A 15,378-nucleotide genomic window follows, 5' to 3' on the forward strand; every position below is an offset into this window, starting at 1 on the left:
GCCCACCTCCTCAGGGCCTCCCTGCCGCGCTCCACACCTGTCAACTGTCCTTGCCGCCTTCCTATGGTCCAGCCCCCGGCCTCAGAGGCAATCTTCTGGTGTCTGAGGTCGTAGCTCCCGGTGTCTGGTGTCTCCCTCTACCCCACCTCTTCCCTGCTGCTCTGGTAAACAAAACCCTAGCGTTGGAGCAACCCCGTGGGCACAGATGCGCACAGGAGCTCGCTTGGTGCACAGTTAGCGTGCCCCGGGCCAGCCAAGGGGCGATGGTGGCAGCCATGGCGGCAGCGGCAGGCGGCTCAGCTTTGTTTTGAATAGATGAAAGAGGCCACCTACACAGTAACCCAAATTATCAGATCTCCCTCCTCCCTATCTCGCCAAATCAAGAGGGGAGGATGGGCGGGCAGGAGGAGGAGGGTGGAAGAGGAAGAGGATGAGGAAGGGGGCCAGTTGCATCCCACTTTCACAATGGGAAAGTGAAGTGCATTAGCACACCCAACCTCTCCAGTCCTCCCGCCTCTGCCGCCACTGTACAGGCTGCCAGAGCGAGCCCGCTGTGTGCAGGCAGCCAGGGGAAAGAAGGCCTATTCTTGCATGAATATTTATGCATCGGGCTTCTAGTAATTAATAACCATAAATATTTGAGTAGAATTTGGAAGTTTTTAAGATGCTCTTGATGTAATCTCATTTGATATTTTGATGTGTATGAGTTGGATATCACTACTGCCACTATTTAATAGATGAGGAAATGATAATGATAATAAGTGGCATCAAGAATCTACTATGTACTGCTGTGTACTAAAGTTGATGCTTTATGTATGTAATCTCTTAACTCTATAGAAATTCCATGAGGATTATTTCCTCCATATTACAGGTGAAAAAAGTTTCAAATGGTTAAAATTTAGTTGATCAGCTTTCCTGCTAATATTACTATTTGGAATTAGATTGCATTTCCTGTAACTCCACCCTGTGCTTTTCTTTCTTTGCCATACTACTTCTGGAAGCCAAGTTTACCCAGATAATAATTGGAAGAGGTGGGATTAAAACTCAAGTCTTATGCTTCATGTAAATATTATTGGTGTTTTGTCTACTTTACTCTTTTAAAAATTATTTTCTTTTCCTTTAGTAGTAGATGTTATAGAACCACTAGAAATTTTTTGCACATTCTGGCAAACTATAGTTCATATGTGGAAAAATAAAATATGTTCATGCAAAAGTCATTTTTAAATAAGTTTGAATAATTTAGATTTATTAATGGAAATAACACCAGGTTAAATGATATACAGTCTTGGTTTAAAGTCCTAGTTTTGAAACTTAATAGTTTGGGTAAGACACTTAACTCCCTGAAGTTTTAGTTTTCTTGTTGACCACATAAGGACAAAAAGGAATTCACAGATCACAATCGTCTGAATCTGAGTTGCTGGATTTGGAAGATTTGTTTAAATTTTGGCTTCCCCTCTTAAAGGGATTTTAGACAAGTAACCTACCCTTTGTGAGCCTTAGTGTTCTTATTTTTAGGATGAGATGAAAAGAACTAACCTCATAGTGTTATTGTAGGGTTACGTGCAATAGAGTGCAGCCTAGAAACCATGGACCTCGCCCCCAGCTTTCCCGACCATTGTCTTGTAGTAACTGGAGCAGTGTTTGGCACATAGTAAATGTTAGATACGTCTGAGTTTATTATGCTAAGGAATCACAAATTTGTAGAATACCATATAAATATTGAATATTTTAAAAACAGCTTTATTGAGGTATAATTTATACACAAAAGTCTGCACATATTTAATATATACAATTTGGTAAGTTTGGGGTGCTAAATATTTTTGTAGCTAGAAAAAAATTGTAGTACAGAGTTCACATAAACCCATCACCCAGCTTCCTCTAATATTAAAGCTTATTCAACCATAGTATAGTTATCAAAACCAGGAACTTAATGCTGGTAAAATGCTATTCACTAGTAGTTTTACAAATCTTATTTATATTTGTTTTTCCCTTAGTGGCCTTTTCCTAAACCGGGATTCAATTCAGAATTCCACATTTCATTTAGTTGTTGTATCTTCTTAAGTCTCCTTTATTTTATAGCATTGCTCAGTCTTTCCTTATCTTTTATGATCTTGACACTTGATGAATATTAGTTGTTTTGTAGAATTTCTCAGTTTGAATTTGTCTGATGCTTTCTCATGATTAGCTTGAGGCTCTACATTTTTTGTCAGTCCCACAGAAGTGATGTTGTGTTCCCAGTGCCTCATATCAGGTAGTACAAAAAGTGGGTATGTCTTATTACCAGTGATATTAACTGTGATTCTTTATTAAGGTGATACCTGCCAGTTTTCCCCACTAAAGTCACTAGTTTTCCCTTTGTAATTGACAGATATCTTGGAGGAGATACTTTGAATCTGTTTAAATATTCTGATTTTCTTCAAATTTTTACCTACTGATTTTAGCATCCATTGGTGGACCCTACTGGCTATTATTAATGTGTTTGCTTAATTATGATTTGTATTTTTCTCATTTCTTCTGTATTTTGTTAATTGTAGGGCCCCTTTCTCCCATTTATTTCCCCAATTTATATCAGAACTTGAGGCTCAGTGCACGAAATTTGTGCATTCAGGATAGGGGGGCGTCCCTCAGCCCAGCCTGTGCCCTCTCACAGTTCAGGAGCCCTCGGGGGATGTCTGACTGATGGCTTAGGCCCGCTCCCACTGGGAGCGTCAGTCGGACATCCCCCGAGGGCTCCCGGACTGCGAGAGAGGCTCCCGCCACCGCCGCTGTACTCAGCAGCCATAAACCTGGCTTCTGGCTGAGCGCCACTCCCCCTGTGGGAGTGCACTGACCAGGGGGCAGCTCCTATATTGAGCATCTGTCCCCTGGTGGTCAGTGTGCATCATAGCAATCGGTCGTTCTGCCGTTTGGTCGATTTGCATATTAGCCTTTTATTATATAGAATAGGATGGCTATCCATTGTTTTCTGTGATTTATAACCCAATACTGACATTATTTATTTTGTTGCTCAAATTGTCCCAGCCTTGCCCATTAGGAGCCCTTTTTGCTTTGTGTCCTTTGACATGTGCTGGTCTTTTTTCAGGCATTTTCATTTCTGGCACCACAAGATGTCCCAAGGTTGTCTTATATTTTCCCCTGCCCAACTTTGGAGTCAGTCACTTCAAGGAACCCCAGTTCTGGATCATGGTATTTAGAAACTAAAGTTTTGAGTGCTAGGTGTGTTGAATGTCATTGCTCCTTGGTGATCTCAGCAGACAGTGTTAGGAAATACATGCATGTCTGCTAACCCCCCACATCTATAGTAATTTCATTAGTTGCTGGGGCCCTGGCATCTGTATTAAAAAAGATTAAATGGAGAAGAAGCAGGGAATGCAGAATCTAGTTAAGTATCTAGGTCAGTGGTCCTCAAAATTTCTGGTCTCCTTTACTCTTGAAAAATGCTAAGGATTCCTAACAGCTCTTGCTTATGTTGGTTATATATCAATATTTGCTATTTTAGAAATTAAAACTGAGAAATTTAAAATTTTACTTACTAATTTATAAACAACAGGTCCTCTTATATGTTAACATATAACATTTTAAATGAAACCTAACCCTATTTTTTTAAGACAAAATTTAGCATTTGTTTTACAAATCTTCTTATTGTCTGGCTTATTAAGAGAACTGGATTCTCAAATTTGCTAATTCATTTCGTCTCTGGTGACAGCACATGATAGTTAGCTTCTGCAAAATACCTCTGTATGCTTGTGAGAGGAGAGTGAAAAAACAGCAACACAAAAACAGGTATTATGAAAATCTTTTTTGATCTTGTGGACCACCTGAAAGTGTGTCAGATACCTTCAGGAGTCCCTGGACCACATTTGTGAACCACTGGTATAGATTTACTGAAACTCTTACAAAATAGAGGTGGGATAACAGATATTCTAGAGGGATGAATCCAGAACAACTGCCATGAGAACAGGAGAGAACTTAAATCATGATGTTAGGAAGTTGGGAATAGAATTTCCCAGTGAGATAGGTAGGACTGGGATGGGCAGCACTATTTCAGGTAGGATAAATTGATCACTCTGTCTGCTTTATCTTATAACTAGAGGCCTGGTGCATGAATTTGTGCACCAGTGGGGTCCCTCAGCCTGGTCTGTGGGATTGGGCCGGAACCGGCTCTCTGATATCCTGAGGGGTCCTGGATTGCAAGAGGGCGCAGGCCAGGCTGAGGGACCCCACTGGTACACGATCGGGGCCAGGGAGGGATGTGGGAGGTTGGCCAGCCGGGAAGGATTGCGGGAGGGCTCCAAGGCATGTCTAACCTGTCTCGCTCAGTCCTGATTGGCCAGACCCCAGCAGCAAGCTAACCTACCAGGCGGAGTGTCTGCCCCCGGTGGTCAGTGCACGTCATAGTGAGCCGTTGAGCGGTCTTAGCATATCATTAGCATATTACGCTTTGATTGGTTGAATGGCCTACTGGATGACCGGACACTTAGCATATTAGGCTTTTATTATATAGGATTATCTAAATTATAAGATGCTGGTATAACAAGCCAAATGCAAATTTATAGTGAGAAATATCATAAGGAAGTAGACTAGAATGTTTTTTTGAATTGTAGACCCCTTAACCTTTTTGTTATTGAAAGATAGTTGTGGACTTTCTCAAACTCTGATAAATGTAGTTCCTTTCAAAATTGTGCATGCAATCATAGGTTAGTCCAGTGATGGTGAACCTTTTGAGCTCGGCGTGTCAGCATTTTGAAAAACCCTAACTTAACTCTGGTGCCGTGTCACATATAGAAATTTTTTTATATTTGCAACCATAGTAAAACAAAGACTTATATTTTTGATATTATTTTATATATTTAAATGCCATTTAACAAAGAAAAATCAACCAAAAAAATGAGTTCACATGTCACCTCTGACACACGTGTCATAGGTTCGCCATCACTGGGTTAGTTGGAAGGGAGGGTTATGGTTCATGATTCACACAGAGGACTGTCCATCAGTCTGCTACTGCCTGTCCCCACCCGGTTCTGTGGCTTGGTGAGCTTTGAATCAGAAATCTTCCTGTTGGCTGGTTACCCCTAACTCTTCTTGCCAAAACCGTTCTGCAAACACACACACACACACACACACACACACACACACCCCCCACACACACACACACAGTTATATGCTTGATCTTAAATTTCTTTTTTGGACTCCATGAATACTCCCAAATATTGCTAACATTCTTTCTTTAGAGAGCATGTTTGTAGTAAAATTAATTGTGTAATACTAGTATCTTTCTTTTTATGTTTTAACACTTGCTCTATTTGTGGTCACCTTGATTCAACTTGTTTCCTAGGCAGTGTTTTGAAACAAATTCCTCCTAGTGATAGTTAAACACATCCTTTTTTTTATTTGGCTATATAGTACTTTTACTCTTAGAATAAATTTGGGAGCAGTTGTTTTGTCTGCGTGCTTACTAGAGATACTTCTTTCAAAAAGTTTGGCCATATGAAGAAGGAAGTTGTTAGAAGAATTTTGGAGATTTTTTTTATAGGGGAAGTTTAAGTGTGCTTTTAGGCAGAGAAGTAGCTGGTGGAGTAAGAGATTATTTTGGAGAGAGTGAAGCAGCAGAGCTTTGGAGATGGGTAGGAATGGAATCATAGCACAGAGTAAAGAGGAAAGCACAAAGATACCATGACTTTTTACTCAAATAGGGACAGGAAGATGAATGAGAATACCAAAAATTAAAATTGAAAATTGAAAGGAGAGTAGAGTTGGTTAAGGACAGATACTTCTGTCAAATGTCCTAGGTCTTTTCTGTAAAGTACATCATAAAGAATCTTGAAAGCTGAGCGGGGAGTATATAATTATACCATGGGCAACAAGGAGTTATGGTAGATCCCTCATTGGGGAAATAACAAGAAAACAGTTTTATATTAATTTATTCATGGAAGAACATATTGGGGAGATGATAATACCCTAAAACAGCAAGGTTGATAAGGTTAATTGAAATGAACTGGATGCTGGTGCATATGAATGTAGGACATTGAGATTGAAGATAAGGACCAGTTCATTTTAAGGAATCACCTTTTTTGGGAGTTGAGTAGACCAAAATTTGTAAACAAAATGAAATATTTATTCATTACCTACTGGGTCTGTTAACATTATTTTAGGTACAATTACATTTGTTGTATCACTTTTTAACATTGAGTCTGGAAGAAAGAAGTCGAGGAGAATAGCAGGTTTGGAAGCAAAATATAAATGAGAGATATACATGATAAACTTGTAATTCTGCTTAAGTCCTGTGCTTCATCCATGAAGCCTTTTGCAGTTATATCAAATCTGATTAATTTGTCACTTTCATTCCTGCCCTTATACCCTGTTCCATTCATTTAGGTTGAGCCCAACATATGCTGTCTTGAATTAGTTTGCTTGTTTGTTTGTTTATGTATTTATTTATTTATTTATGCTAATGCATCAAAATTCCCCATTTACATGTGAAGACCTTTGAAAAGGAGACTATTTATTTATTTATTTAAAATTTTATTTTTCAGTTATACTTTACATTATCTTTTTGTGTTAGTTTCAGATTACAGTGTAGTGGTTAGACAATCATATACTTTACAAGTGATCCCCTGGTATTTCAAGTACCCACCTGGCACCATACCTAGTTATTACAGTATTATTGATTATATTCCCTATACTGCACTTGACATCATCCCCATTGATTATTTTGTAACTACCAATCTTCTTAATCCTTTCACCTTTTTACCCAGCCTCCGAATCCCTCTCCCCTCTTGCAGCCATTAGTCCGGTCTCTGTATCTATAAGTCTTTTCCTGTTTTGTTTGTTCCTTTATTTTGTTCTTTAGAGTCCACATATAAGTGAAATCATATGGCATTTGTCTTTCTCTGCCTGACTTATTTCACTTAGTATAATACTTTCTAGGTCCATCCATGCTGTCACGAATTGTAAGATTTCATTCTTTTTTTATGGCTAATATTCCATTGTATACATGTCCCACTCTTTTTATATCCACTCATCTGCTGATGGGTACTAGGGTTGCTTTTCCATATTTTTTTTCCATATCTTGGCTACTGTAAATAATGCTGCAGTGAATGTAGGGGTGCATATATACTTCCAAATTAGTGTTTTGGGTTTCTTTGGATATATGCTTAGAAGTGAAATCTCTGGGTCACAAGGCAGTTCCATTTTTAATTTTTGAGTACCCTCCACTGTTTTACATAGTGGCTGCACCAATCTGCATTCCCACCAACAATTTCTCTTTTTCACCTCTTCACCAACACTTGTTTGTTGATTTTTAGATGATAGGTATTCTGTCAGGTATGAGATGATACCTGCTTGCGGTTTTAATTTGCATTTCTCTGATGATTAGTGACATTAAACATCTTTTCATATGTCTGTTGGCCATCTGTATGTCCTCTTTGGAGAAGTGTATATTCAGGTCCTCTGCCTCCTTTTTAATTGGATTATTCGTTTGTTTGTTTTGGGGGGTTATATGAGTTTTTTATAAATAAGTTCTTTAAAAATAAGGGGTATTAGCCTGGTCAGTGTGGCTCAGTGGTTGAGCATTGACCTCTGACCCAGGTTGTGGGCTTGGTCTCCAGTGGGGGACGTATGCGAGGTAGCCAATTGGTGATGTTTTTATCTCTCTCTCTCTCTCCCTCTTCCTTTCTGTATGAAATCAATAAAATATATTTAAAAAATAAAGTTAAAATAAGGGTATTAACTGCTTATTGGATATATCATTGGTGAATATCTTTTTTCACTCAGTAGGTTGACTTTTTGTTTTGTTGATGAAGGAGACCTTATATTTAGAATCTGTTCTCAGTGTCTGGCATTATGCTCTACACATATTAGAATCTCAGTAAATTTAAAGCTTTTGTTGTGTTATTTTAGACTGAATTTTAGTATATGGCAGGCACTTACTGACTGTTGAATAAATAAGTAAAGCTGTTACGAAAAGTACCAAAAAGAATATCTTATTTTCAAATATCAAGATAATGTATAGGTTAATTTTTAAATTGAATTTATTGGGGTGACATTGGCAAATAAAATTATAAAGGTTTCAAGTACACACTTCTGTAATACATCATCTGTATATTGTGTATTCACCAGCCCAAATCAAGTCTCCTTTTAGCACCATTTGTCACTCTCTTCTTTCCACCCCCACCCCCCGACTCCCCTTTCCCTCTGATAATCACGATATTGTTGTCTGTGTCTATGGGTGTTGTGTGTGTGTGTTTTGCTTAATCCCTTCACCTTTTTACCCAGCCCCGAAACCAAGACAGTTCTTTCTCTTCTTTTTCTTTTTTTTTTTTTTAATCAGAAATAGTGAAATAAGTCTTGAAAAAGAAAGAATTACTCCTGTGTTCTGGGCTTGAGTTATTAGTATTAGAATTAAGGAAAAGAATTTTTCATACAGAGAAGTCTATTTATGTTTAAGGTTGGGAAAACATCAGAATAATTATGAGATATATTTTAGAACTAGCAAGAAAGAACCAGCTTTGACCATGGTAAGGGGTGAGGAAGTATCGATACTGTAGCACTCAAAGTTTTCTAAGGATGCCGAGGAAGAAGTTACATGAATGTAGAGGGAAGATATGACATGGGAGTCTTGCCTACCAGCTTCCCCACTCTCATAGTGGGAGACCCCGAGAGAGCTTCAATCTGTGGGTGAGTCTTAGAGTTTAAGTGGAGAAATGTCTGGGTTTAGTCAAATCTTATGAATGAAGGATGGGTAGGGTGTTTGTGACAGTGTTAATGGCAGCTCTGGTTTAATAGTAAGAGCAGCATTGAAATTTACCCCTCAAAGGTAGGCATGAGGTTTCACATGGGTCTAGGTAAAATAGTAAAACAAGTAATGGGAAGAAACCAGCGGTTTTATTTTTGTTTTTATTTTAAAGTTAATTAATTATATTTTTAATCCTCACCTGAGAATATGTTTTTATTGATTTTAGAGAGAGAAGAAGAGAGAGGAGAGAGAGAAAAACATTGATGTGAGAGAAACATCCATCGGTTGCCCATCCTGTATGCGCCCCAGCCGGGAATTGAACCAGAGACCTTTTGTGCATGGGATGATGCTTCAACCAACTGAGCCACACTGACCAGGGCTATTTTTGTTTTTTAAGAAATTACCATACTTCCTAGTTTATTGTTTTCATGCTGCTTTAATATGTTTTGAAAATCTAGCAAACCAGTCTTTTCAAATATCACCCAGGTGTAGATGCTTGCTTTGATTAATTACATTTCATTTTACATAGGTGAAAAGTAACACTTTTCTTTTAAAGAGAACTTTATTTTCTTTTAAAGGTAGTTCTCAAGAAAAGAGTAGGTAACTTATGGATGAATCAGTGTCTTTTTCGTTGTGCTTCTTCAGACTTTTTGTAACTCACTTTTTCTAGCTGTCTTATTATTATACCCATCACTTAAAGTTTTTGTATTTACTGACATCTTTTCTTTACACCTTAGACTGGACCATATACTTTAATGTGTAGTTGATTATGTTATATATAGAGGAGATTACTTTATTCTATTTATCAGCGATAGCCTGTTGGAACATTCTAAAAATGTAACTTGCTATATGCCTATTAACATTCATAATGCTTTGATCCATTGATATATCTAGATTTGGGTCTGCTTTCACAATGTTAACAGTGTGCCTTGTATTTGAAAATGCAAGTACTACTTTCTATATATGTCAAAATAACTAATAGGCTCAGATACATTGTATTAATCTTGTTCACTGCATATAAAGGCTCATCCTTGGTTTGTGAATAATTGGAATTTCAGAACTTATTTGTGCATTTACCTTATGCTCCACTTGATACTTTTTCTAAAAAGAGTTCCTGTTTCCCCTGTTTCTTATTGCCTCGTGCTATATTTTCATGGTTTCTTTGCAATCTGTAAGCTGACAGAAGTGTTGGAACTACTTTAGTGCTACTGCAAAATAGGACAGAGCAGTTCAACAGATGCTTATAGATGGTCTGCCATCATTTCTCCTTGTCTCATATTTAGCCCAAGTTTGTCACTTTTAATTCCCATCACTTCAGATGGTAATAACATGTTTGAATGTTCCAAATAATGATACCAAAAGAAGCTTTAAAAAAATGATCACTAGTATTCTATAACCTGATGGAATTATTGGCTGAATAATCATTTACATCATGTTTTTGTGCCAGGGTTCTCCTTGATTTGCGATTCTCATACTGCCTACATTCCAGGGATTTATGAAAGCTTTCAGTTCCTTATTTTATTAGTCTGAAATCCCTGGTTTATGTTGCATTTTCCTCATGAATCTCACACACTGTATCTTCCAACTTTACACAATAAATCTGTAAGATGTTTATAATCTTGCATCTTTTAAAGTGTATTTTATTTATTTAATATTAATGTTTTATTTAAATTCTTTGTTGTTTAAAGTATTATTACATATGTCTCCTTTTTCCCCCATTGACCTCTCACCAGCCGTTCCCACCTCCCAGCACATGCCCTCACCCCCTTACTGTCTGTGTCCATTGGTTATGCTTACATGCATACATATAAGTCCTTTGATTGATCTCTTACCCCCCCTTCCCTCTGAGGTTGGACAGTCTGTTCGATGCTTCTATGTCTTTGGATCTGTTTTTGTTCAGCAGTTTATGTTGTTCAATATATTCCACAATGAGTGAGATCATGTGATATTTATCGTTCTCTGACTGGCTTATTTTGCTTAGCATAATGCTCTCCAGGTCCATCCATGCTGTTGGAAATGGTAAGAGTTCCTTCTTTTTTATAGCGGCGTAGCATTCCATTGTGTAGATGTACCACAGTTTTTTAAATCCATGCATCTGCTGATGGGCACTTAGGCTTTAAAGTGTATTTTTAAAAATGTAGTCATTAGCACATTTTACTTCCTGGATTATTATCAAGAATTTTTTTTAAAGCTTATGAACAACATAAATTTATTTCTCATGTTCTGGAGGCTGGAAGTTTTAGATCAGGATGCCTGCATGATAGGGCGAGGGGCCTCTTTCAGATGAATCTTCTGATGTCCTCACATGGTGCAAGGGTCCAGTGTTTTTTAAAATATGTAATCTTTAAAATTTTTAAATATTTTTATTGATTTCAGAGAGGAAGGGAAAGAAGGGACGGGGTGGGGAGAGAGAGAGAGAGAGAGAGAGAGAGAGAGAGAGAGAGAGAGAGAGAAAGAGAGAGCGAAACAGAAACATCAGTGATGAGAGAGAATCACTGATTGGCTCCTTTCTGCATGCCCCATATTGGGGATTGAGTCTGCAACCCAGGCATGTGCTGAGAATCAAACTGATCTCCTGGTTCCTAGGTTGACATGCAACCACTGAGCCACGCTGACTGGGCAAAGATCAAGCATTTTTAATATTTCACCTCATAGCTTCTTGAGTTGAAAGTTTTTTAGTTTTAAGATTCTTCTGTTTTCATTTCAAAGATAGATTGAAAATGTGGCAGTGGATGACTGAACACCATCAATTCCTTATGAGAATTGACACTACCATTAGTGACCTTAGAACCCTGTGTACATTAAAACCTCATATAAGGGACTAATTCAGGTGAGGGGTGTCTGTTAAAACTGAAAGTCCATTCTGTATAATAAAAGGCTATTATGCAAATTGTACCTTCAACCGGGAGTTCGACCAGGGGGTGGGGCCGGCCAGCCAACAGCCTACAACCCCTCCCCTGGCCAGCCCCACCCTGATCACACCCCCAATCGGGGTTGGGGCTGGCCAACCTCCTGCAGCCCCTCCCCCCAGCCGGCCCGGATCAATCAGCCCCGATTGGGGCTTGCTGGCCATACCCCACCCTTGCACAAATTCGTGCGCCAGGCCTCTAGTTATATAATAAAGTATGTTTTCCAAATGGGTATATTAAAAATTTGACAAATTAGTTAATTTACCTGTTTTTACTTATGTAGACACATTTGTGTCATTAAAATTAAGTATGTGTGAAAAAGTTTAATTTCATAGAAAAGTTTCCTCCATGTATTACAGTAATTTCAAATATATACTGAATAGGTCTGATAAGTGAGTCTACTCACCAGTGACTGTGAGTAAACACATGCACATGGCTAGGGTGTGGCTTAGCCTAGGCCAGAACATCATCTAGCACAAGCTAAAATTGCAGTAGGAAGTCACACCACTGCCACTTGAGATAACAGAACCAGTTACTACTTGAGAGTGGTGGGTGTGATCATTCACTACACATTGTTTATGAGCGGTGACTCTTGGATTTAATATATAGACTATAGTAGATATGTAATATTTACAGCGGTGAAATTACTACAGTGCTTTTACTATAACATATGCCTATCTGCTAAAGTTTGTTAAAAATAACAGTGACTTAATAACAAAAAAATAACCTGTTAATTATAAGCAAATCTTGGTTAAAAGCATTTTAAAATTAATAGGATGTTAATTTTCATCTATGACTTATGGACTGGAAAGTTTGTCTGTTAAATCCAGAGTCCATTAAATCTAGGTTGACAAAATTGAGGGTTTACTGTATTCTTTTTTAGGGCAAACAGCTCTTCATATCTGTGAAAACTGAGATCTGAAGATAGATAATATTGTTGATATCTTAATTTTCTTGTAGTAGTTCTATATTTATTGTGTAGTTAACATCATGCCTTGCACATAGCAGGCAGCCTAAAACCATATGCAGTTCCATAAACATATTTGGTAATGGTTTATTGGAGAAGCCAGGAAAATACTGGTTAAAAGTATTGTGCTTAAAGGTAATTGGATTTTCATTATTTGACTTACCTTTCTTTTGATGTGATTACCTTTAGAATTTTGTTGTTTTCCTGGTATTTTGTAAATTGAGAGACAGCCCATTGTGAAGTCAAAATACTCCTTTTATCGCCGACTATTTTGTTGATTTTTTTTTTTGGATTTAACCTTTTTAGTGTGCTTTTAACTTTAACATCACTTTTCTTAAATGTGGGAATGAAATTGATGTTTCTGTTGACTTCCACTTTATTCTGGTAGGTCTTATAATCATCTTTTCCCAAGACTTCTTTATTATTTTTTTCCAGATAATTGTTTGTAAAATCTTAGTTTATATACTCACTCTTGATTCTTATTTTTCAGTTACCTATAAATGAATTCTTCAAAGAGCTATTTACTTGAATACACTCATAGATTATCCAGGGAGCCATATTTATGTAGGATTAGCAAAGAATTAAACATGCAGTGTTGTTTTGGTTGTGTTTTTTGTGTGTGTGTGTCACAATGGACTTTATTTCTGAAATTGGCTTTCTTTTATTTAACAGATAAGTGTAAAGCAGGAAATTACTTTTACTGATGTATCTGAGCAACTGATGAGAGACAAAAAACAAATCAGAGAGCCAGTAGACTTACAGAAAAAGAAGAAACGGAAGCAACGTTCTCCTGCAAAAGTAAGAATATATTAAGGTGGTGGTCCCTAACCTATTAATCCCAAACTGTTGGTTAATCATATGGGCAGAAATATGACTGGTCCATAAGGCAGCTATATAAAGTATCATGTGGGTTAGTAAAGTTGGAATGTAGCATCAGCTTCACTAGGAGGAAGGGGTGCATGCCTGCATGGAGGTGGTGGGCCATTGCTTTACATTTTTTCACTTTGCTTTCACTATGTCTTTTTTCTAAAAGCAAACTTCTTCCCCTTTGTCTCTTTCTTTAAAATCTGGCAGGTGGTATGCAGTGGCCTGCTTTTCATTTATATTACTTTTACTTATTTTAATATTACGATTTAAGGAAAATTTAGTATCGATTTTTCATCAGAAAAAGGTTGTAAAATACCAGTATTAGAATAGAATGTAAGCCTAGCCAGTGTGGCTCAGTGGTTGAGCATTGACCTATAAACCAGGAGGTCACAGTTCGATTCCCAGTCAGGGCACAGGCACATGCCTGAGTTTTGGGCTCAATTGGAGTAAGGGGCCTGCAGGAGGCAGCCGATGAATGATTCTCTCTCATCATTGATGTTTCTCTCTCCCTCCCCCTCTTCTTTCCTCTCTGAAACCAATAAAAAGTATGTATATGAATAGAATGTAAGCTTCATTCATCGACTTCATTTTCTTCACAGGTATATCCCAAGAGCCTGGAATAGTAGGCACAATAAGATACTCAATAAATACTTTTTGGGTTTACTTTCCTCATATAGTGAAGAAGGCTTTTTTAAAAAGATCATATTGCCAAAACCGGTTTGGCTCAGTGGATAGAGCATCGGCCTGTGGACTGAAAGGTCCCAGGTTCGATTCCGGTAAAGGGCATGTACCTGGGTTGTGGGCATATCCTCAGTGGGAGATATGCAGGAGGCAGCTGATCGATGTTTCTAACTCTCTATCTCTCTACCTTCTTCTCTGTAAAAAATCAATAAAATATATTTAAAAAAAAAAAAAAAAAAAAAAAAAAAAAAAAGATCATATTATAACATGACCTCTTTATTTTATTTTATTTTATTTTATTTTATTTTTATTTATTTATTTATTTATTTATTTTAATTTTATTGATTTTTTACAGAGAGAAAGGGACAGGGATAGAGAGTCAGAAACATCGATGAGAGAGAAACATTGATCAGTTGCCTCCCGCACACTCCCCACTGGGCATGTGCCCACAACCAAGGCACATGCCCCTGACAGGAATCGAACCCAGGACCCTTGAGTTCGCAGGCCAACGCTCTATCCACTGAGCCAAACCGGTCAGGGTGACCTCTTTATTTTTTGATGGCTAATTGTTTTTGCATATGTGCTTTAAATTATAATTATCATTTATATATTTGTACTAGAGGCCCGGTGCATGAAATTTATGCGGGGGGGGGGGCTTTCCCTCAGCCCAGCTTGCACCCACTCCAATTGGACACCCCTTTCATAATCTGGGACTGCTGGCCCCTAACCACTCACCTGCTTGCCTGCCTGATTGTCCCTAACCCCTCTGCCTGCCTGCCTGCCTGATCGCCCCTAACTGCCTCTGCCTGCCTGATTGCCCCTAACTGCCTCTGCCTGCCTGCCTGATCACCCCTAACTGCCCTCCCCTGCTGGCCTGATTGAGCCCCTAACTGCCCTCCCCTGCTGACCTGATCTCGCCCCCAACTGCCCTCCCCTGCCATCCTGATCTCGCCCCCACTGCCCTCCCCTGCCAGCCTGGTTGCCCCCAACTACCCTCCCCTGCCAGCCTGATCTTGCCCCTAACTGTTCTCCCCTGCCGGCCTGATCGCCCCTAACTGCCTCTGCCTGCCTGATCGCCCCTAACTGCCCTCCCCTGCAAGCCTCATCTCGCCCCTAACTGCCCTTCCCTGCTGGCCTGATCACCCCTAACTGCCCTCTCCTGCCAACCTGATCTCCCAACTGCCCTCCCCTGCAGGCCTGATCTTGCCCCCGCTTCCCTC

The 15,378-nt window shown here is 38.7% G+C and overlaps 1 protein-coding gene across 13 annotated transcripts in view; it reads left to right on the forward strand.

Annotated features, from left to right (window-relative positions):
- Positions 1–15,378, forward strand: part of ZNF148 (zinc finger protein 148) — a 152,906-nt gene that overhangs the window by 103,474 nt on the left and 34,054 nt on the right. For all 13 annotated transcript variants that reach the window (XM_081085397.1, XM_081085404.1, XM_081085393.1 and 10 more), the window contains one exon: positions 13,283–13,408. In XM_081085397.1, coding sequence (XP_080941523.1) covers positions 13,283–13,408 — 126 coding nt within the window. The remainder of the gene's footprint in view (positions 1–13,282; positions 13,409–15,378) is intronic.

This window comes from Myotis nattereri, assembly GCF_964212035.1.
Source record: "Myotis nattereri genome assembly, chromosome: 3".
In the NCBI taxonomy this organism is placed as follows: domain Eukaryota; kingdom Metazoa; phylum Chordata; class Mammalia; order Chiroptera; family Vespertilionidae; genus Myotis; species Myotis nattereri.